The 23,799-nt window shown below is 45.8% G+C and overlaps 1 protein-coding gene across 2 annotated transcripts in view; it reads right to left on the minus strand.

The window, feature by feature from the left end:
• Positions 1–792: 792 nt before the first annotated feature.
• RHBDF2 (rhomboid 5 homolog 2) overlaps positions 793–23,799 on the minus strand; it is a 59,956-nt gene continuing 36,949 nt past the window's right edge. For both annotated transcript variants that reach the window (XM_079965983.1, XM_079965984.1), the window contains exons 3-18: positions 23,527–23,657; positions 22,030–22,222; positions 20,976–21,188; positions 19,156–19,284; positions 18,268–18,398; positions 17,547–17,753; positions 17,130–17,241; positions 15,607–15,681; positions 14,831–14,992; positions 13,854–13,960; positions 13,660–13,723; positions 11,879–11,973; positions 11,270–11,345; positions 10,959–11,059; positions 9,593–9,746; positions 793–2,549 (exon numbers count right to left, since the gene is read on the minus strand). In XM_079965983.1, the coding sequence (XP_079822109.1) occupies positions 2,130–2,549; positions 9,593–9,746; positions 10,959–11,059; positions 11,270–11,345; positions 11,879–11,973; positions 13,660–13,723; positions 13,854–13,960; positions 14,831–14,992; positions 15,607–15,681; positions 17,130–17,241; positions 17,547–17,753; positions 18,268–18,398; positions 19,156–19,284; positions 20,976–21,188; positions 22,030–22,222; positions 23,527–23,657 (2,370 nt within the window). In that variant the 3' untranslated portion in view covers positions 793–2,129. The remainder of the gene's footprint in view (positions 2,550–9,592; positions 9,747–10,958; positions 11,060–11,269; positions 11,346–11,878; positions 11,974–13,659; positions 13,724–13,853; positions 13,961–14,830; positions 14,993–15,606; positions 15,682–17,129; positions 17,242–17,546; positions 17,754–18,267; positions 18,399–19,155; positions 19,285–20,975; positions 21,189–22,029; positions 22,223–23,526; positions 23,658–23,799) is intronic.

Consider the following 23,799-nt stretch of genomic DNA (forward strand, 5'->3'; position numbering starts at 1 on the left):
GAGCAAGTTTTGGATCCCAAAGTGATGTACTTAAGATGGGTTTCTTATATGCCTTTCTCATGGCCAGAGCAGGTGCTTGTTTCTTAAAAGCTCTGGGGTTGGGGAAGGATTTCACAAGTGAAATAAGTGTAATCTGTTTGAGGTTATACTAACTGTAAAATGGCTGGATTGAAATGTATGTTATCTTGGTGTCCAAGGCATGTGGGTTAGTCCTGGACGCTGATCAACACTTGTAGCTCCTTCCACTAAGCAAGAAAAAGCATTTGTTTTCTCCCCCTCCCACAACCCTTTGCATGCCATTTTTCACTCTGTTGAGTCAGCAAATAAATAATGGCTTTTTTTTTCCTAAGGGGGTCTTGCTTTTTATACACCCTTCCTTCACCACTCCCAATTATGTAATCAAATCAGGCAGTGATAAGATGGTGGAATGTAATTTTGTGCAGGCAATGGGGCAGGTTTAAGACCTGGATGGGAGGTGGAGAGAAAGGTTGCAAGAAGTTAAAAATACTTATATTGCGATCAGCTGAAGGTCCTGAGGGACATCCGAGTGGTATACTGAAGGCGGCTGGCAAGGGCACAGGGTAATGCAACTTGGGAAGTGGCTGGTTAGACAATGTGAGCAACATAAGGCGGCTAGGGCTCTTCCAGACATTAGCTGAATGACAGCTGTAGGTAGACCTAGATATACCTGCAATGGGGCCTTACCCCATGGACCTCCTGTGCTCTGATGGCAATCTCATGAAAACTTGCTAAATCTAGAGAACTGCAAGGAATTACACATTAAATAAAAGGGAAGGTTTGGGGTTTCTTTAATACATTTTTTCTTCGTAAACGCGTTCTAAAAATAAAGTCAGTCACTGGAGCAACAACATTTTGCAGATTTACCAACGTCTATTACGTGGGGCCACTTACAAGACAAACTATTTCCATCCCTGGCTAAAAGGTTTACACAAGGCACTAAATAAATCACATTTTTAAAACACACACGCACATTTGCTTTTGATAAATTTAAATTTAATTTATTTAGACCAAAAATATCCTCCTCCACCCTCCACACAACAATCTCATCTGTCGCTACAGCGTGAGCCTGGCCTCTTTATCAGAGTGAAGTTAGCCTTCAAGTCTGCTACAGAAATTTAAATTCACTCCGTATAAATACTGGGCGAGGTACTAGCACTTCTTCCAGATGGCACAAGGTTTCTTTAAAAGCATCAACGCTACTTGCCAGAAAGTGTTTGGTAGCAGAGATCGCAAATGTAAAGAAGGGGCAGGGGAGAAGAGAAATGCATATAAAATATCCCTTGGGCAAAAAAGACCAGGTTGTTTGTTTTCACAGTACAATTCACAGTACCACAAAAAGGCACTAAGGCAGGGAAGATTGCCACAAAGTCCAAGCACCATCTTGTGCCATAAGGCAATTAGGAAAGGGCCCCCCAAAACCAGGAGTTGAATAAAAGGAGGAACTTCAAGTAGGAAACCATAGACACAGGCAGACGGTAAATACGAGCAGTTCAACAGGATGTTGCCTCATCACTAAAGTGCTCTTTTGAAGTGACTGCCTCCCAGGCCTCCATCCCACAAAGGACCTAGTCAGTCCTATGGATGAAGGATGGCACTGGCTGCTTTGGCAGCTCATAGAAAGGAACTCAACCTAAGAGGCAGAGCTTGTAGATTCTCTACTACATTCCAAATGGTTGGTGGTTATCGCAACATCGAAACTTCAGCAAAGATTGCTACCCGCTGCAGGCACTGTAGTGGAGAAGCCTCTCGTAAGAGACTCTGACCCAATTCGGACACCAAACAGGGTGATGTTGCTTCAAAGCTATACCTCTCAATGATGGCTGCTTGGTGCCCAGAACTGTCAGAGAGGAACATACAAGAGACAGGTTGGCTTATGACTTTATCCCTTGCACCTAGGAGTTTTGCAAAAGGTAACAGGTCTTCTGCTTCAGCACTTGGAGCGTGAATGTTTCACGAGTGGTACAGGGAAAGCTGGAGAAGTGCAGATGTTTTGCCTTTTTTGACTGCCAGCGTTGCCTCTGTCTATTCCACTGCTGCTCAACATCCGACAGGTATCCCAAGTTTAAAATCCTCTCCTGCAAGCCCCATTCCACAGCCTCCCAGCTCCATCAATGCAAGACCTGGTTCAGATCATACTTCTCGCAGAACCTGTCAGTGAAAGGCAGGCAAGTGAGGTGCTCAATCCAGTGCCAGTTAATAGGGTACACATAGAGCCAGATCACCAGAGATGCGAAGAGCCCGACGAAGACCAGCATCGAGACGATGATCATGACTCTCTTGCGGTACTTGTCCATTGTGCCAAAGGTGATGTAGGGCAGGAAGGCGAAAGAGAGCAGCAGGCCGCTGAGGAAGCCAAAGATGTGTGCAATGTTGTCAATCCATGGCAGGAGGCCGCAGAGGAAGAGGAAGAGGACGATCCCAGAAAGGTTCAGGAAAGCCTTCATGGGCTTCTCAAGGACCTGCCAACTCTGGAAAAGCTCCACAAAAAGGCAGGCTAACAAGCCGAACTGGGATCCTGCAGGGCCCACCTAGAAGAGGGAAGGAGGAAAAAGAAACTTAAAAATAAATCATGCAAGATGCAGTAGGCCAGCCAGGCTTTCTCCTCTCTCCACAACAGAGAACCCTGGAAAAGCAAATGGGCAGCAGAGTCCCAGAAGCTGTTAGTACAGTGATTTATTGTGCTGCATGGTAAACTTACCGTTATTCTCATTAAGCTTTAATGGTTGGTTTGTTGATCAAGGGGAATGAGTATCGGTTCCACTGCAAGAACTTTGAGGTTCAGATCTTGAACCTAGGTTCAGTTTCATTTCCTCTGGGGCTGTGGTTTCAAATCCCTCAGATCACAGTGCCAAGAGCAAGTTTTGGCCTGTACCAGCAAATGTCTCAGGTGGGGCACATATTTGTACACACACAAAGCCCCACATTCAGTAGGAGGAGAGCTTAAGAACTTGATGTTGCCAGTCAGGGTAGAGAGCACTGAGCTAAGAGGACAAAACGGGATGAAAGCAACTCATCAGGGCAACAAGTTGGGAGGTTGGGGGTTGTAATAAGCCATACTTATGACCCAACCCTTTGACCCCCAAAGGAGGGGTGGGGAAAATCTCTGGCTCTCCAGGGGTTGTTGGATTCCTAGCTGCCATCAACTCCAGTGGTCAGGGATGCTAAAAGTTGCAATCCAACATATGGAGGCCCACAGGTTTCCTTGCCCTGGAAGGTAACAGCTTTGTGTTGTGTCAATTCCAGATAGCACAAGCTTAAACATATGTATTCTATGAATTTAGTTAGATTCTCTCCCTATTACATGAGTTTAGGATGGAAGTCTTCATCCTGGTTTTGCAAAGGTTGCACTATAATCACTAAAGATCTTCAGATGAAGGGTGGTACAGTATATAAATTTAATAATAATGATGATGATGATGATGATGATATTATGTTTTGCATGGCAGGGCCCTTCTGTTCTGCCCTAAAAGATTTCTCAATCTGTGCTAAAGAAACCCCTTTTTTTGGGGGGGGGGGGACCAAACATGTAAGTTCGGCACTTGGCATCAAAGGGCATGTTGGTCATTTTGCAAAATATTGCATGCTTTATTCTCAATCTGATATTTGAGTTTTTGTAGGGTTTAAAAAATAATAATTAAAAACAGCATTTGGAATTCATGAGATACAGGTATGTAGCTAAACAGGTACGGCTGACAGTCCCTACCTGAAGGCAAAAATATCTTGCCCAACCATGAGAGCTAAACATTTCCTGTAGCCTAAAACAAAGGAAGTTTAGATCTCAAATCTGCATCACCTACTTTCTTTCACATGGGCTTTGACTTCTGCCATCATTCAGCAGCTAATCCCCACTGTGCAAGCCACCTTCCCTGTCCTCAAACAGAACTGGACAGAGTCACACTGAAATGTACCTTCCATCAGAGCAACACTTAGAAACACCAATATTCAGAATTCAGCTCATAGGTCTTGAGCAGAGCGCAGAACTGCCAAGTCAAAATAAAGCATACTTGGGGTTCTTTGCTATGTTTTTACCTTGGTTTAGGCCCTAGAACTCATACAGCAAAAGAGAAAGGTCCGAGTCATATTAAAACAAGAAGGGAAATTAAAGCTTATTCAAGGTTACAGTGTGTTTGTCTAAATCAAGGGACCATAAATTCACTAGATAATCGAGTCCTTGCCAGATATTTTGGCCTGCTGCTCCCATCAGCTCCAGCCAGCACAATAAAGTTGTCATCCAAAACAACCAGAGGCCACTCAGTTGGCAAAGGATGGGCCAACCAGCACCATGAAAGTCAGGCTATTGTGCTGGGATGCTAGAACTCAGCAAAGAGTGTGCAGCCCATCTTGGCTGATTGGAGCCCTTCAGAATGGCCTTAATTTCCTTGTGCCTTCCCCAAGTGCTGGATTAAAGGAGATGGGGGTCCTGCAGGAATGGAATATTCTATGCTCTCCTCTGCCTGCACTCAGGGATACAGACAGTCATTCATTCATTCAATCGATCAACCAACCAACCAACCAACCAACCAACCAACCAACCAACCACATGCAGAAGCAAGTCCTGTGGTTAGTATGCCCCATACATCCTGAGGGACATAGGTTAAGGCTAGGGCAATGTTTTCTGCAATTTTGCTCAAGAGCAGTAGCACTGCTTCATTTGGCACCAAGCCCAGAATTCAGAAACCTGTGAATAACAGGATTCTGTAGTAGTAGCAGTAGCAATAAAACAACAACACTATGAGGTATAATGTCCCTGTTTCAGCTGGGCTGGTTGTTTTGCGAGCATGTGGTTTTCGTTGTATCTGCTGTATTTTATAGAAGTTCTTAGCTGGCTTGACGGTTCTAGTCAAAAAGCAGGATATATACTCCTCACGAAGATAGCCTCAAAACTAATGGGCAACATCTGGTGAGGACACAGAAGCTGGAGTAGAATGACAATGTCCAGTACAGCTCCTTGCCTAGAAGCAGAGTGAACTGAGTAAATTTCAATCATTTAGACCAGTGGCAGCATCCAGTTTTCCTAAGCACCAAGAGTTTGCGCCTTCTGTGCACACAGAGTACTGGTAAAGGGGTGTGTGTGTGTGTGTGTGTGTGTGTGCTTAGCAGTTTAAAAAGTTTCATGCCAGGGAACTAGAGTTGTGCAAAGTGATTAACAATAACCTCTTCATGTTAGAATGCCATTCATTTTGACAACCAAATGAAGAGATAAGTTTAAGAAACTGAAGGTGAAAACACTGCATTTACCTATAAAACGGAACCACATACGAAGACTGTAAATAGTCTGTATAATAAAGTATTATTTAAAAAACCAAAAAATGAACACCACCCAGACAAGTAATGGTTCCTCTTCAATTATATGGTGGTTTCCAGTTGGCAGATCATTCCTTTTTTTAAATATGAACTTAACAACATAGGGCAGCCCCTAAAACCACCAAGGGCTGCCATCCTTGGTGCAACCACCAAGTCACACAGGTTGCATTAGCTCATCCCAGTTTCCAGGCAAATGCCCTATCAAGGTGGGCCCCCCCAGGCTGGTGTGCCTAAGGATGGAATGAAGCTGCAATGCTTGAGAGTCATTTCAGAAGGGGAAGGCTCAGAAGCTTGCAGTGACTCAGCAGCCGGCTGCAGCTGCTGCCCCACAAGGCTGTAGGTGGAGAAGCTGCTGATGAGATCCAAGAGATTAGATGGGTGATCTCCTTTAGAGCCTGTCAGGACATCAGATTAGCCACCTGCCTGTTCCATCAACTATAAAAGGGGGGGTGGGCACCCTCACGTGTGAACAAATAGAGCAGCCAGCATGTGCTAGTCCAGCACATGGAAACCAGACAGCTGCAATTGCTAAAGCATCACTTCGCTCCCACATCTGACTGAAGAGAATAAAACCAGGGAGGCTGCCCACAACAGCCAGCCAAAAAGAGGCACTGACACCTCACTGTCAGCATCTACCTTGCTGTAAGCTTCTTAGTTTCTCATATAATGGCCTTCTTTTTTTTTTGCCAGGAGAGCAGAATTGTGTACATACGTAGAATATCTATTTAAGTCTTTCTAATGAAATTACGTACAAGACAATATTCTTTGTCACTTTGCAGGTGCAGAGGTTTCTGCCATCCCTCTTTCTTCCAAACAGGAAGTCTAAAGTTCTGATCCAAAGCACATTTATCTTCAAGTCAAGGCCCATTGGGATTATTTTTTTTTAAAAAAAAACAACACACAACCCCACAGTTGTAAGCTTCTTTCACCATCTTCTGGAGGATTAAAGTGCAATTAGTTCTCAAAAGGGTTGATAAGACACTAGACAGCTAAAGGCTAATTCACACTAATTTTTGAAGAGTCACCATCAGTGTTATGGCATAGATGACTCCCTCCACCTCACAACATCCAAGCGAGTGTCTTGTGAAAGAGCTCTCATAGTAGTATAAACACACACATATATCCCTCGGCAAAAAGGGGTGGTGGAAAGATTGCTACACTTGCTCTCAAGGAAATTCTATGCCTCTAAATTGTGCACATCAGACAGAGCTTTAGTTTTGCCTTTAAGCAACAGAATTTCTTGGGGACACAAACTTAATAATCCTGGCCCGCAGCCCTCCACCTTTGGTGTTATCCCCCCCCCCCCCACCTCTTAAATTATTCTGGATTTCTGTAAACATTGGGAGAGGGGTCTCCTAAGTCTGCTGATACCTTCCTTCTTTGTGCATGGATAATGCCATTTGAACAGACACTCAAATAATGAGTTTAGTCTTAGTATAGATAGCAGTGGTGGTGAATCTTTCCAATCCCAAGGGTTGCGTTCCATAATGAACAACTTTCTGGGGCCGCATGCTGGGGTGGGTGGGGGTCAGAGGCAAAACTAACTGAAGCCACAGATATGATGTACAGTAGAGTACATTCTAGCTACAAACAGAAGGTCAGGCATACACACATAAACACCCCTCTATCAACTGCGGGAGGCAGTGGAAGACAGGAGTGCCTGGTGTGCTCTGGTCCATGGGGTCACGAAGAGTCAAACACGTCTAAACGACTAAACAACAACAACATCCCATCCAGTCAAGCAAGGGGCATCACCACACATTCAAGTCAAAAGCACTCGTGGAGGGTTTGGAGCAGGGAAGTGGAAGGCTATAGCCTGGAAGTTTCATGAGGGACACAATTTGAGGGGTCTTGAGGTTTACAAGCATCCCCTCTGGCCTGAGTTTTCCCAGCCTTGGTACACAGGAGCTGGTCACTGCCTGCAAGGGGAAGGCCCTTCCAGCTTGAACACCACACTGAGCCAGACCACCTTTGCTCCAGAGGAACATGACATTGGAGAGATGCTTTATTACCTGACATTGGTTTGAGAGACACTCTGAGAGCCCTTTGTGTTGAAGAGCATGCAAGAACACATACACACAAATCGCGTGGAAGGGAAGTTTAAAGCTTGAGTAAAAGGATAGCTCCACCTTGCTGGCTGTAGCTGCTTATGACTCTCTGCAAAATCTGCTTTCTCATATCTTCAAGGAAACCAAAGCAGAACTTCTTTTTGCTCTCACGTGCCTGGGTGATGCCAGGAGTCAGCTGGCAGCTGGCCAGCTGGCAGCTCACTCAGCGCATCACTCACCTGCAGTAAGAAGACATCACCTTCACGTGGGCCAAGAGGAGCAGAGGAGGTGGGAGGATAAATCTAAGGGAAAGCAGCTCCTGAAATAATCCCTCCAAGGCGAGGGAACACAACAGGAGGCCAGTTTGCCAGATGCAGCTCACAGGTTTCCCTTTTAAAACCCCATTAGCCAGTTTGCTCCACAGTAACATTGACAATGGGCCCAGATGTTTCCATGGCAGACGACAAAAGTCCACCTTCATTTCTAAGCAACAATTGTGGGGGCAGAGGGAGTGTGCAGGGTGTGTGCGCACTTTGTCCAATATGCCGGTCCTGCCATGCACCACCCTGATCTTCCTGCATCAAGGCAGAAGGCCTGAAGGGGGCATCTAAGCACGTTCAGATGAACACAACTTAAAAGTGTGCAGGATTTCCAACCACATAGAGGTTTCCAACAGGGGGTTTTCTAGATAGAAGCCCTCTTTAGACCTTCACAAATCGATGCAAATGCTGGGGCAAGGCTTGCATGCACAACCCCACCACCTATTCGTGTTTTCTTTTCCAGGCATTCAAAGCGTTGTCAGAAGCAGCTCAAGTTGTTAGCCACCTATCAAAAACGAGTGCAGAAGAGGGCACTGACTCCATAATGCCAAGAGAGCTATGGGGAGGCCTACTCAAATATGCTGAAATATCAAATGAAACAAGCCCTCTTGGGACTGCCCGTCTCCAGACATCAAGTGGGGAGCGTATATTTCAATGCTTCCCAATGCACAGGCCTTTCCCTCTGTACACAGAAAGCCAGGAACATGCCTGAAATCCTAGAGAGTCACTGCCAGTTACTGTAGACAATACCAAGCTAGATGGACAAATGGTCTAACTCAGTAAAAGGCAGCTTCCTATGTCCAGTTTACTTTAAATTACGCCTGAGATTCAAACCAAACATGGCATTAGCACACCACTTCCATACTTCTCTTTTTCTGGGGTGGCAAGAAATGTGAGAACATGTGTGGCGACTTCTGTGTGACTTCAGGAACTAAAGGTAGAGTTTCCAATAGGCAGACGTGGTGCAGGAGGGTGCAAGATCTGCAGCCACCTTATTTACATTGTTCACGGGGTGCCTTCCCTAGTCTTTGTTATCTCTCCCCCCCCCCCCCCACTCAGCAAATGCTTCCTTCTTCTCTTTCCCAAATATTTTTAACACCTGAAAATCTGATGCTAAAATCACAATGGCATCGTACGGATCACACACACTGCTCATTATCAACCTCATTTCTGCACTGTCAATTTGAGAGCTTGTTGTATAGAGGAAAGGCATTCTTGCTGGCTGCTCAGACTTATCAAACCCCCTTCCCTTTAAACATAGGGATGGGGGAAACCTGCAGCCTGCCAGACCTCGAGGGCCTCCAAATCCCCATCACCCCTAGACAGCATAGCAAATGGTGAGGGATGATGAGAGTTGTAGTCCTACCACATCTGCAGGGCTGCAGGCTTTAGGTCTTCCGGCACTTCGGATTCCATGGGCGTGCCCAGTTCTGAATACAGCTGGGGCATTTTCTACTTAGGTTGTCATGCACAAGATGAAGTCACATGAAGACAAAATGCTGCCGTATGGAGTGCTCCCGTTCAATTGGTCCAGCTAGCCCATGGGTAGGCAAACTAAGGCCCGGGGGACCAGATCCGGCCCAATCACCTTCAAAATCCGACCCGTGGACGGTCTGGGAATCAGCATGTTTTTACATGAGTAGAATGTGTGCTTTTATTTAAAATAAATCTCTGGGTTATTTGTGAGACACAAGGTCTGAGGGATAGTGGACCGGCCCCCCTGCTGAAAAAGTTTGCTGACCCCTGAGCTAGCCAGCCAGCCAGCCAGAGCCTGCTGATTTCTCCTTCTTGAGAGTGCATCCATAAGAACTGCTGCTCAGATAAGGAGTTCACTATTTAGTCACTCTCCAAAAAAGGGGTTCTAACCTCACCACTGCATGAAGGGAAGGTGGCACTTACCTCTGCTCTGTATGGAAGGAAGATGGCACTCGCCAGATTGCCTGTGATGCCACTGAGAATGTAAATGATGGAGATTCTATGCCAGCCTGCCAGCTTCTCCAAATCCCTGAGGACTGTCATCTGAAAGATCACCGACACCAGGCAGTGGATAACCCTACAGGGCAAAGACAGACGGATGCTTTGCATTTGAGCTCCTAGTTGGCATCACAACAGCATTCCTTCCTCCCTTCTTATCTGAGTAAACTCACAAGTAATGTCCGTCATGCTAAATGGGCCTTTGGCAATCCGGAAACAGTGGCTCATGTTCTCCTGTCCTGTCCCCTTTATAAAGATCTGAGGAATGAGATCATTACCCCACTCTTACTTACCATCCCAGGCCGCCCATCTGAGGCCACATTGTTCTTTCTTTTATCAGATCAAAATAATCAGACAACAGCAAAGGTTGCTAGGTTTATTGAGGGTGCAATGAGATTAAGGGCCACTATCTGAACGATAATCTTGGTCATTTGATTGCCCTTTTTACCCATTGCTGTCTTTTTATTTCTATATATTCCTTGTTTTATGTTGCCATGGCCATTGGCTAATGTGAATAAAGTCTATCTATCTATCTATCTATCTATCTATCTATCTATCTATCTATCTATGGGCCTTTGGCAATTTGAGAAATATCTCTGGATTTGTGCAAGTGGTTGTGAAGTCGATATTCAAAAAGGGACAGTTTGTCAGGGCACGTTCCCAGGACTCAGTCACAGAATCAAAGGTCAAATTTAGAGGGTCGGGAGGGGGGCAAAGGCCCAAGGATAGGTTAGGCATCCTTGCAAGATAAAGTCCTGAGCAATAAACCCAAGACCATAAATCCAGGCCACAACCAGAAGAGTCCCATTTAAACTGTCTGGGTCAGACTGACAGAAACAGGTGTGTCAGTTATAATAACAAAATAGGAATCCAGGAAGGATGGGGTGTCACAGAAACAAAGTTAGAAGGTGGAATGTCTCTAGAGCCTGAGATTCCTAATGCAAAAGAAATTTGGGCAGATTTCAATCTGTTCCTTGCAGCTTGACAGGCAAGGCGGGGCCAAAGGCACCTGAAACCAGTGATCAGGTGGAGTGGTACACTGGGCAGAGTGTCTAACAAGGACTGGGGAGACCAGGGTTCAAATTCTTAATCATCCACAGCCACCATCTCTCTGCCTGACTGACCAACGCAGCACAGTGCTGGGGAGAAAATAACTGCACAAGGTCTTGAAAAATGTGTTGAATATAAAAGCTTCAATGAAAAGGCTTTGACAGGCAAAACATAAAACCAGCCACAGAGCCCAAAAGGCTCAGACCCAAGGCACTGCACTCCCCACAATCTTCTCACCTACCCTGCATGAAGAAATAAGGACAACCAGAGTCTATAAATCTGATCAGGACTCTCTGGGTTCCTAAATGGCAGGAGGCCACACACCTCATCCATGCAGTGTACCTGGGGGGAGGGGAGAGAGAGAGAGAGAGAGAGAAAGCATTAAAGCATGTAGACAAATGGAACCCTCTGAACCCAGTTTTGCTGTGGTGGAATTGATGCTCGTTCACCTTCTTACTGGACTTTCCTAGCATGTAAGTGGTCATATTAACTTCAAGCAGGGGCTGAACTTTAAGAGGATTTCCCACCTACAAACCCTGGGACATTACTTGCCTGTGAACAGAGAGTTGCTTCTTCATGAAAGTAGCCATGCATGAATTCGCAGTACTCTCGAGTAGTGATCTGACAACTAGTACAAAGAGAGAGAAATGTCGTTATAGGGGTTTAGTTCCTGTGGAAAGTCTCAGTTAATATCTCCTTAACAATCCAAAGTAGACTGTTTGCTTTCCCTGCTCAGTCTCTCCTACACAGGCCATTATGCCACCCCCCCCCCCCACAGCAGCCTTTTTGGATTTACCACACCCCATGGCAGCCATTTTGTGACTGGTGCCCATGCCACTTCCTCAAAATTCCAAATCTACTCACTGGTCAAAAAACATTGGTGACTCCTAAGTTGAAATTATTTCTTCTTTTACCTACCTAAACCTAAGGAGCTAGATCTCAGGATTCTGACGATACAAGCTTTCTAAAAGCTCAGCTCTGGTGTTGCTGAGTGTCCTTTGTAATTCAGCATGTTAAGAAAGGATAATTTCCCTTAACTGACCTAGGATTGCTAAGGAAGCTGACTGGATCAAAGGCAAGTTCCTACCTAAATAAGAGAAGCAGGCAGGTCTGTGGCTGCTAACACCATCACTTAGAGCTGCATGAGACATGAGTACTTACCTGCCTTTGGTTCCAAGACAGCATGGCCTTCCTTTAATGTCACAGTCTATATGTAACAACCCAGTGTGGTTACTTTTGGCCTGATCAGTACATATCTGTAAATAAAAGGTTTACAATTAGAAGAAAAGGCTTTAAGTAAATCCATGTGTAATTTACCTTCAGCATACTTGCCAGTTTTATCATTTAACCACTACTGTCAGTTACTACAATGACCTACCAGGCGACAGACAGACTGGAACACAACCAAGAGGATATCCTAAACCAGAGATTAGCATCCAATGATGCAGGGTTCCAATTCCCATCACCCCTGACAATGTGCTAGGTTGTCTGGGGTTGATGGGAGTTGGAGACTAACAACATTTGGTAGGGGGCAGAGGTCCTAAACCAACAGTCCTCTTAAAATTGTTTGCACATCTAGTATAAACTCAGGTTCAGGGATTCCAAGACCCTAGCTATGTTCTCATGACTAGTCCTCCAGCCAGATCACATTATTTTCCAACAGGCAATCACCAAGCGGAAAGATTTGCTAGGAGAAATTTGCTTATTTATTCATAAAATTGCTATGCCTCCCTTCATCTGAGGATCACAGGACAGTTTGCAATAGAAAACACACACCCCAAAAATGCATAACATAGCAACAAACAATACCGTCTACCAACAGTATTTAGTTTGGTGTGGGCTACAACAGAGAGGAATAAAAGAGGTTTGAGTAGTACCATTTCATCATCAACCAAACCAGGATTCAGCCATCATGAGTCATTAGTAAAGTGTGGGTGAGAACATGAGAACACCACAGTTTATCCTTTTAGCAGGTACTACCTAACTACAGTGAGTGTTTCTACCTTATCTTCTGTCCAAAATTTAATTGACAGCAACTAGGTGGAACATGTCCATGTATCTAGGGGTGTGAATCATGATATCACCAAGTCCTGGGCTGTGATTTTTTAAAAAAGCTTACTAGAGTCTATAATCCTACACACAGAAAGATTTAGGATCCGTTTCACTGGAAGGCAGAAGGAAAATGGAAGAAGAGATTGGCGTTTGAGCGTGTGCATTTGCGTGTACAGTGGTACCTTGGGTTACAAAAACCTCGGGTTACAGACTCTGCTAACCTGGAAGTGGTACCTCGGGTTAAGAACTTTACATCAGGTTGAGAACAGAAATTGTGTGCCAGCAGCGCGGCGGCAATGGGAGGCCCCTATTAGCTGAAATGGTACCTCAGTTTCAGGTTAAAAATGGACTTCTGGAACAAATTAAGTTCGTAACCAGAGGTACCACTGTATGTGCACATGTAAATACATTCCTTAAAATACACACACACACACACACACACACAATGCACAGCTACAGCCTTCCTCCCTCTTCCTCCACCTTTGCATGCATCTAGAATTAAAGGGGGAATCTCAAACCTCAAACCTTTGTCTTTCAACAAGACCATCTCTGTTAAAGTTCAGCCTTGCATGCCATGCAAAAGACTAGCGTACCCAAGTCTTTCCTTGCTTGAGTTTGATGGACAGGGATGCATGCATGCAGCTGCATGCAGTATATGTCCAATGCCTTCCTCAGTGGACTGTCCCATTCGTAAGGCAGTCTCCATGATGCAGCTTGGACTTCGCATTAGATAACAAGGCAGGCAAAAACAAATCACTTCTGTGTGCCCCCCCACCCACTCAGCAAAAGTTTCTAAAAGGGCATCCACCTCTGTTCGCACTGTACAAATATTTTGCAAGATAAATTAGTGCCGAACAATTTAAGGAAGGAAGGAAGGAAGGATTATTTACCGGCCACTTGGTGATGTCATCGGGCCAGATGTGTGGCAGATTTGAAGCCGGTTCCTCACAAGTCCTGTTGGGGGACAGATAGCCAACAAGTAATGAGGGGTTACCATACACAGCATCACCTCCCCCAGCTCCACTATAGCTCTAAACATATGTACCCCCTCTCCTCCCCCCCCCCGCCACATGCCCCTTCTTACCTGGGATCCTGAGCGCACACAGCTCCTGAAATCCTCTTCCGACTGGAATTGTTGAGGTCAAAAGCTGGTGAGTTATCCGGCCACTTTACAAAAGTAGCCAGTGTTTCCTATGCGAGAAACAAAGAAACGACTTTCTAAATTTCTCTCTCATTCACACATACATAATCAGTGTTCATATCTCACACACACACTTTTATTTTTCAAAGGAGCAGAATCCCACCAGAGAGGCCTGCTCATACAAATGTTCTACTTGACACAGGAAATATTTTCTTAATGGCCGGGGACATCACTGAGAATGCGTTACCTCAGGCCCGCCTCCGCCAAAGCATTCAAATTTTAAGACGTAAAGGTAAAGGGACCCCTGACCATTAGGTCCAGTTGTGGACGACTCTGGGGTTGCAGTGCTCATCTCGCTTTACTGGCCGAGGGAACTGGTGTACAGCTTCCAGGTCATGTGGCCAGCATGACTAAGCCGCTTCTGGCAAACCAGAGCAGAGCACGGAAACACCATTTACCTTCCCGCTGGAGCGGTACCTATTTATCTACATGCACTTCGTGCTTTTGAACTCCTAGGTTGGCAGCAGCAGGGACTGAGCAACAGGAGCTCACCCCGTCGTGGGGATTCGAACCGCCGACCTTCTGATCCGCAAGCCTTAGGCTCTGTGGTTTAACCCACAGCGCCATTCTATGAATGATTTTGTAAATCTGAAACAATCATTAACTTCTCTGGGCTCTGGCTGGTCACATAAATTGCAATTTATCCAAAATGTGAGCAAACAATACTGATGGCAAAGGGGCATTTTCCTACTCAAGTAGTGCCTCTCTGCCTTATCATCCAGAGAACTGAGACCTCTCATGGCATGACAGATAAAGGCACCGTTAATGCAGGGCCATCAAGCCCCAGATTGAAATATCATGCCAACGTTTAAAGGAGTTAGTTGCTGCAACCAGAGAAACCCTGACGCAATTTCACTCACCGAGCAGTCCACCTGCAGAGTCTGAACACAACCAGAGTTGTCATTCTGGACGCAGCAACCTGACTCGCGTTCTTGATCCCTCTCTTTCTGAATCAACTTCTCAATCTGTTGGTCCTTTCTCATGCAGGGAGAGTACTTGGCTCCCAGGTGGATCAAGTCAATCTGAAACGAAAAGGGGTGGCGGGGAGAATCACAATGAAAAAGAAGTTTGGCAGACTAACTTCTCAACGTCAACGCCGCCACCCCGGCATCATGTCGGCCTCATCCATATACAGTGGTACCTTGGGTTAAGTACTTAATTCGTTCCGGAGGTTCGTTCTTAACCTGAAACTGTTCTTAACCTGAAGCACCACTTTAGCTAATGAGGCCTCCTGCTGCCACCGTCCTGCTGGAGCACGATTTCTGTTCTCACCCTGAAGCAAAGTTCTTAACCCGAGGTAATATTTCTGGGTTAGCAGAGTCTGTAACCTGAAGCGTATGTAACCTGAAGTGTATGTAACCCGAGGTACCACTGTATCAAGGCAAGCCAAAGTTACTCTAGGTCACTTTGCTCCTCCCTAGTAGCACACAGGAGAAACAATCCAACATCCCTGTTTTAGCGTTCTGTCCAAACCAGCAAATCATGCTTCATTTCACCCCAGACAAACTACGGTCTAGTGTAAGGCAAGCTTTATGGGGGTGTGGATGATTCAAGGCACTCTGAAGAGCCGAGCACTGAATTTCCTTTAAGCATCATGATCTCAACAAGGCAAAAGAAACAGAAGCACAACATTTACCGAGCTTGGGCCAATCCAGAAGTTCTCTTGCTGCATGTACTTCACACTCTCATAGACGCCTTTGTTTCGCAGCACCTGTAGACACAGCAGAGAAATTCCCTGGCTAAGAGATGGGGCAAGCACCCAGAGACAAAGGACAGATCGGACTCTCCCCGCTCTGCCATCAGGGAAGGCAGGTGGGATTCCATGCCAAGCTAAAGGAGGCCTAACCCAAAACTTTAGCTGAACTGCATTTGTGACCACAGTGTCACACATCTGGCAGGATACATTCAATTCTTGCTTGTTTAGTGTCAAGTTATTCTGTTTAGATATGCTGGTATTTCTAGTTGCAATTTTTTGCAAAGCTTTTGACTCCCAGATAGCCAGTTCACTCTACAGCAGTGATTCCCACTCTATGGGCAACTTGAAAATTGCTGAGGATCTTGGCAGACCACTTAAATGGTTTTTCTGCCTGTGGCAGCAATTGTAGTGCACAGTGCTAGGTGCTGTATGATTTTAATTGCTTCTTGTATTTCTTGCAGATCACATTTTATTGTGTTACAATTTGAATTCCATAGGGTTAAATCTGTAATACAATAAATTAAAAGAAGCAATGAAAACACAATCAAATATAAATATGAATACTGAATGTGATGGATGTGCCATATTTGTCTTCAACCACAAATCCGCAGACACTTAGCCAACCACCTTAATGAAGCTCACAGGCCATGGTTTTTTTTTTGTTTTTTTTTTTGGGGGGGGGGAGTCCAGAGAGCACTGCTATTTGTTTCTGCTTGATAGAGGACTGCCTTGGTAGACTCTGGAAATGCCAGCCACTCCAAAATGTGGCAGCACTTGGCCTGTCGTTTGCAGCTAGTTTTAGAAAAGCCATAACATCTGTGCTGAAAGCCCTACACTGGAAGCCAGACAGTTTTGAGGTACAATCCACAGTGCTGTTTTTGACCTTTCAAGTCCTAAGAAGATTGGGTCCAGGGTATATTGCAGAATGCCACCAACTGCACGTGTGCTTGTCTAATACTTGGCTGGTAAAAGAGGCAGAGCACTCTAAGTGGTGACTCCTTCATTATGAATATACTTCCTTAAAAGGTCAATGTTATCTCAGATCTCAGACTCTTTATGGCAGGGGTGAGGGCCTGCATCTGGCCAGTGGATCAGATTCTTAACTCTCCCAGCTGCCACAGCCCAACACTGGATGACTGACAACTGTCAGTGTTCAACAAGGTCACTGGAACCACTAATTAGCTCATCAGTGATTGCAGCGGCCTCCTTTGAAGGCAGGCTGATAAGATAGCTGGTGGTTGCAGCAAAACATTTGGAGGAAGTGCTTCAGATGCAATTGGTTTCCTGCAAATGGAGAAAGTGAACCTCTTCAGCTGCACTAGGAACAGCCCTGCAGGATCACACCAGAGGCCCATCTAAATTATTTGCATTGTAGTGATCTGATGTTTTTAATTGTTATTAGCCACTCTGAGGCTTTTTAAAGGACACTACTGTAGAATGCCATTCACATAGTTAAGACTCACCAATGCTGTTGTCAGATGCTGGGCAAAGCCAATGGGAGCAATCCCATAGGTGCAAATGATCAGAAGGGTGATGATGATATGGACAAAGGTGATCCAGTAGGTGAAGTAGGGTCTATTCACGACATGGAAGAAAAGGTGGGAGAGGAGACAAGCACCATAGGCCATGGTTATTCCTAGAAGAGCTTTCATTAACAAAATATGCTTAGCAATGTACACCTCGAAGGACTTTGCCTGAGATATGCAGAGACACATCTAATCTGACATATAGAACTGAAGGAATGCACAGCAGCTAGGAACCAATGTGGAACCAGGAGGCTTTTTGCAAGATGGTCAAAGCCTTGTTCAGACTCCTGCAAGCAGATGATGGGTTATAGTGACGGCGGCAGCATGCTTTAAGTGAAAAAGTCATGCTCCCACCTGTGGCTGTCCGTGAGCTCCAGCTGGGAGCGCACCATGCTGCTGATGCTCCGCCGATACGTCCTGTTCAGCCACTTGCCCACCACTCCCAGCCCGTAGTATCGCTTCTTGCGGTCGAAGGCAAAGTGTTTCACCCGGGAAGCAATCCGCTTGCCCCGTTTTGGACCAGCTGCCACCGCTGGCAGACCCCGAGAAGGTCCTGCCCGCCTGAAAGAGAAGAAAGGGCTTATGTGATTTGAAGTACGGAAGCAGCACAGATGCCCAAACTGAACCATTCCTGGATACCAATGATTTAAAATGCTTTTGTCCCCACCGCTGGCTCCCATAAATATAGAGGGTTGGTTTCTTCTCCTGTATTTTAGGAGAGCACCATTTGCTCAGGCATCAAATGTGGTTTTGTTTTGCCTCCCCTACAATGCCCATTCCCATCCCCCAGATCTTTCTTTTGGGGGGGGGGTTGCTGTTTCTGATATGACAAAGCAGGCACCAGGCAAGCCTCTTTGGCAAGAGGATTCCACAATCAGGGGGGCCACCACCAAAGAGGCAGTTTCTTGGCTAGCCAACCATCGCACTGTAGGCATTGAGGATAAGTGTTTGCCTTCACTTCCATGCAATGCTGCTGGTGGCAATCTCCTAGATATGGCTACAGGCTGAAGAGACTTGCAGAAATGCATTGCTATGAAGATATTGGGGCCATTCTGAAGCGGAACCCAAGACTTACTGAAATGGCTGCTCAGCATCAGGTGACTTGCCATCCTCTGGCTGAGGAAGCCCTCGGAAGTAAGTGGCAGAGAGGGGTGGGGACTCAAACACATCATCTGGCATGGAGCACAACTCATCATGAGCATCAACCTGCAAGAAAGAGATACAGAAATGTTGGGTTATATCCAACACTGCTTCTATCAGAACAACAGACTTCTGCTTGTGCAATGGAACTTTCCCCCTCCTCTACTTCTCCCTGAAGCCCCCGCTCCCCACACACCCTCAAAATCTGTTCCAGAGGGTTGGAGGAGCTTCCAGAGCAGATTTTGAGGGGAGATGGGGAAGTCTCATTGGAAACAACCCTCTGCTTGTCATTGTCTAGTTGGCAAGAACAAGACTCAGTCTTGTTAAATGACCGACATAGTTGCCCAACTTTATGAGAGCCACTGGAACAATGCTAGCTGCAGCACCATTGCAGGCAGTTACAGGAAACAATATGCTCACGTTCCAGACATTGGTCAGTTAAGTCCACCTTAACAGACGATGGGAAGATTTGTGGCTAACAACAACACATGGATCAATTGCTTAAATGTTGCATTATTTTAGCTGGCTGGTTTCAGTGAATGCACTGTGGCTGCTCCATGGGGAAAAAGCAGTACATGAATATGAAAGAAGAAAACAGCTTCGGCATCCCATTAGGCAAGAGGGGAGGGATGGGAGCGGGGATTCAGTAAAGCTAAGATCCTCCTACAGCCAACAGAGGGGCTTCATTGAGAAATGGCCGCAGTTCTTTCCCCATGAGAGATTATGGTGGTGGTGGTAGTCCTGAGACATCATCAAAGCGGGGGGTGGGGTGGGGGGTGTCTTGGGAAGGGGTGGAGCAGGGAGGCCATGGAACCATGCTTGCCTTGCTGAAGAACGAGGAGTCAAACGTATCCATGCCATCTACCACATCCTCATCCATGAAGCTGGGATACATAAAGCTCTGCTTGTTGCACCTCCGCTTCGGTGCTGAGGGCTCCAGAACCGAACGACCCTTTTCAGAGAAATCAAATTGGAACAGTGAGTGAGCAAGTTCGAAACACTTTCTATTAATAGTCGAGAGGTCCTGGTGTTCGTTACTGGGGTGCTGCCCTTTTGAAGATGGAAAGGGCAAGGTGAAGAGTTCACGTTGAGACTCTTGAACCTACAAATATGGGTTAACTGAGAACGACACACAAGAGCAACACAGCTACGCCAGCATCCTGTTCAGCCAGACTGTTGGGATACAAGCCAATTGCACAAATATCAGGAGGGTAGCTTTGCACAGAGAAAAACCAAGCACTAAAACTGAATGGTTTCCAAGGCGTTTGTTCTCAGTCCTAGCCTGCCTCACTTCCTCTGAGCCATGCAACAGCATCACCTGGTGGTTCTTCTGAATTATTATTTTCTTATGGATGGTTTGTAAACTGCTTTTTCAATGTTTGCGTATGGGGGGGGGGGGAGAAGTGGAAATGCTCCAAATAAGCAAATAAAATTAATTAATTAATAGCTCGGGTCAGCAGATCACAGGATTATGTCCCAATCCATAGCTGTGTGTCTGTCAGGATTTCCAATGCTTCTAAAAGTTTGATTGAAAGCAAGAGTGTTTTGAAAAGATCCACCAGTTTGACACTAAAAACAGCACAGAAGAGCAGCAGCAGTAGCAACCAACTTACTTTTGAAAGTTCAGAATCAAAAAGCACTGGCATCCCATGCCATCTGGAGTAGTCTATTTAAGTTCTGAATTTAAAAGTTGAAAAAAGGGCTTGGAGATGCCAAGCAATGCGGCCACCCCAAGGACTAACAGTGCAATCCTAACCCTGTCTACTCAGAAGTAAGTTAAACTGAATTTAATTGGGCTTACTTCTAGGGAAGCAGGGTTAATTCCAGCCTTAGAGTCTAATGCTTCTCTGTGCACAAGCAGAATGGATTTATATGCTTGCACTTCGGGCTTCCCCTCATGCTCTCAAAAATCTGCTCTGGAGGGTTGAAATTATAACAACTATTTAAAAAGAAAAAGGGAGCTCCATTGTCTGAGTGGAAGTGCAGTTGCACAACACTGGATTCTGCCCAACGATCACTGGGTCTTGGGGTCTCACTGAAATTAGGATTTGGTATCAATTTAGCACGTTTTGCCAGCTAAATGTACAGTATTATCAATGACCTTGTTTGCGAAGTAGGAGCTTGTGTTGATCCTACAAAACAAGTTTTTCTTTTCTGCTCACGGTGATTACAATGAAACCATTCCACCCTTTAAAAAGCATGTGTTGGGGTGGGCCTATGACATACTTTCATACTGACATATATCATATTTTATTCCACACCACCCACAAAAAACCCCAACCTACTCAAAAAACTTTATCCCGCATGGAGCTTCACAGCCATGATATCAGAAGGAATAAGATTACTTGGAAAGAACTGGAGAATACTAGGATTTCTCTTTCTTTCGTTTTTCACCCAATTTGAAACTTCTGAAGAAGGACAAGTTCCCCGTGTTTTCAGAGATCTGGTTGTACTGTTGCTGAGAAGAGGGGTAAGGAAGCAGCACCCACACACACAAAAAGCATCTTCTACAGCAGTAAAGAAAGAGGAGCGGAACAAAACAAAACAAAACAAAACAAAACAAAACAAAACAAAACAAAACAAAACAAAACAAAACAAAACAAAACAAAACAAAACAAAACAAAACAAAACAAAACAACTCACTCTGATTATAGCTGCAGCTGCCTTGAAACTCATATGGGCCACCGATTCCCTCTTCCTGCGGGGAAGGCGGCCGTAGCCGGACCGTACGCTGCCAAACGATGTCAAGGACATGACACCAGGGGTCACTGGGGCCAGGGCAGGGTGTGGAGTGCGTGGGCGATCCATCTCATCCGGGTGCCGGAAGGGACGGCCTCGGGCCAGGGGATCAACAATCTGAAAGACCAAACAAGAGCCCAAATGGCTGCCATTATCCATTACCCTCCATGGAAGTTAAAGCCACGTAGCAGCCTTCTGACTTGCCTCACCTCGGTCCAGTATTATCTGAAGGAGCGTCTCCAACCCCATCGTTCTGCCCGGACACTGAGGTCCAGCGCTGAGGGCCTTCTGGCGGTTCCCTCACTGCGAGAAGCCAAGTTACAGGGAACCAGGCAGAGGCCCTTCTCAGTAGTGGCACCCGCCCTGTGGAACGCCCTCCCACCAGATGTCAAAGAACAGCAACTACCAGATTTTAGAAGACATCTGAAGGCAGCCCTGTTTCAGGAAGCTTTTAATGTTTGATGCATTGCTGTATTTTAATATTTTGTTGGAAGCCGCCCACAGTGGCTGGGGAAGCCCAGCCAGATGGGTGGGGTATGTATGTATGTATAAATAAATAATATATCATCATCATCATCATCATCACCACCACCACCTACCTCCACAACTAATATACAACTAAACAAACAAAGGAAGGAAGGCTGCTGGAGAATTTAGCCTTGTATTTCTGTCTCCTCTGATGGGCAGAGGCGTTGCAGCATCTTAGGCAGAGGTCTTTCAACATCACCTCTTACTTGGTCCTTTCAAGTGGACATGCCATGCATGGAACCTGGGACCTCCTTCATGCAAGGCACATGCTCTACCAGCCCTCCTTCAGCAAGCTCTATATCCAAATTGGGATCTAAATCCAGCTCCACTCCCCCCCCAGCCCCGCTCCCACAAGCAAATCCAGGAATAGCTGATCCACTCGTGCTCTGAAGCACAAGGCAACCACCTCCACCACCAAGGGGTGACCAACCTTGGGCATTTTCTGTGGCTTTGGAGACTCTGTGCTTTGGAAGGAAGGCACTTCCTGGCTGGGCAGCTCCATTTCTCGGTAGGCAGGTTTGAGCTTCCCATACCGCAGGCTGCAGTGCTGCAGGCTTTTGCGCTGCCAATGCTGCCGCTTTCCGTCACAGTCGCTGCTGACTCCAAACCACTGAGCTGCTCCCCTGGGTGTAGGAAACAGAAAAAGGACAACACACATGAAGAAGCCCAGCAAAGTAACCCAGGTTAACATTGCCTAGAAGATGCCAACAGCTTGCACCCAGTCTACCAAGATCTTTCCTCCAGAAACTCTTCACCCTTGCCTTCCAAAATGGCTGCCCCCTGGGAGGGTTTCCGCATGGCAGCGACTCTGGGGGAGAGATGGCTTCTTATTCCCCAGAAACCAAACCAGCTAACCTGTGGCTTGACACATAAATATCCATGTTGCCATGCCCCATGAACCTGCACTGCTTTTGTCCCCTTCCCCAATGACATGCTCCAGTGCAGGGTTTCCCAAACTTGGGTCTCCAGCTGTTTTTGGACTACATTTCCCATCATCCCTGACCACTGGTCCTGCTAGCTACGGATGATGAGAGTTGTAGTCCAAAAACATCAAGAAACCCAAGTTTAGGAAACACTGCCTGAGTGGCAATCCTCCCCACTTCTACAAAAGATTTCAGCATACACACACTGCCTCATTTAAAAAGTCTACTGTGAGAAGAGCATCAGTTGTATTATCAGCAACCTGTCTTTTTCTAGCAAGTGCACACCACAGGAACATACATACACTGCAGGGAGTCATAACTGATTCCCAACACATTGGCTTATATTTATGGCTTGTACATAAGATGGAAAGAGCGGGGAAATGACATTTGTCTGTCTCATTTTATGCAGTACAGTGGTACCTCGGGTTAAGTACTTAATTCGTTCCAGAGGTCCATTCTTAACCTGAAACTGTTCTTAACCTGAAGCACCACTTTAGCTAATGGGGCCTGCTGCTGTTGCCACACCGCCGGAGCACGATTTCTGTTCTCATCCTGAAGCAAAGTTCTTAACCCGAGGTACTATTTCTGGGTTAGTGGAGACTATAACCTCAAGCGCACGTAACCTGAAGCGTATGTAACCCAAGGTACCACTGTATAAGAAGGTATGGACAAAATACTTAAAATGCATCTGCTTCCACTTTCCTTGTGTGAAGCAGATCTCAAGTCTTCTGAACAAAGCAAGGCCCAAAAGCAACACCTTATTTTGAAGCATTCTTCTTGTCAAAATAATTATCACCATGAGCAAAATTTTGGAATCCACAACATGGCCTGTTGTGAAAGCTCATGATTATCTCAGTACAGACTCTGCCTTCAAGGTAAGGGACAAGAGAACCAAGAACGCCAAGCAGTAACTCTGCTCAATGCCTTCAAAGGTAAGGAGAAAAACACCTTTCATGGCCATCACCCCCACCCAACCCAAAATGGCGGCCTAAGCATCTCCTTACTTGCGAATACTGTGGGACAGTGAAGTTTGCCTGTGCAAGCCAGGATGTCTTTCAAAGTTGCTGTCCTGCCTTTTCATCCCGGACTCTTGGAGGCTCACACTCTTCTGATAAACTGGGTTTTTCTTCAGAGGCTAGAAGAAATGTTAAAGTCGAAGAAAGATTGTAAGGAAGATATGATTCAGACACAGAACACCCAACTGATGAATGGGCAATATCCTGAGGTCTGTCCTTGTTATGCAGCTCCCGTAACTACAAATCACACTCCTCAACCAG

The sequence above is a fragment of the Podarcis cretensis genome (assembly GCF_951804945.1).
Source record: "Podarcis cretensis genome assembly, chromosome: 2".
Lineage (NCBI taxonomy): Eukaryota > Metazoa > Chordata > Lepidosauria > Squamata > Lacertidae > Podarcis > Podarcis cretensis.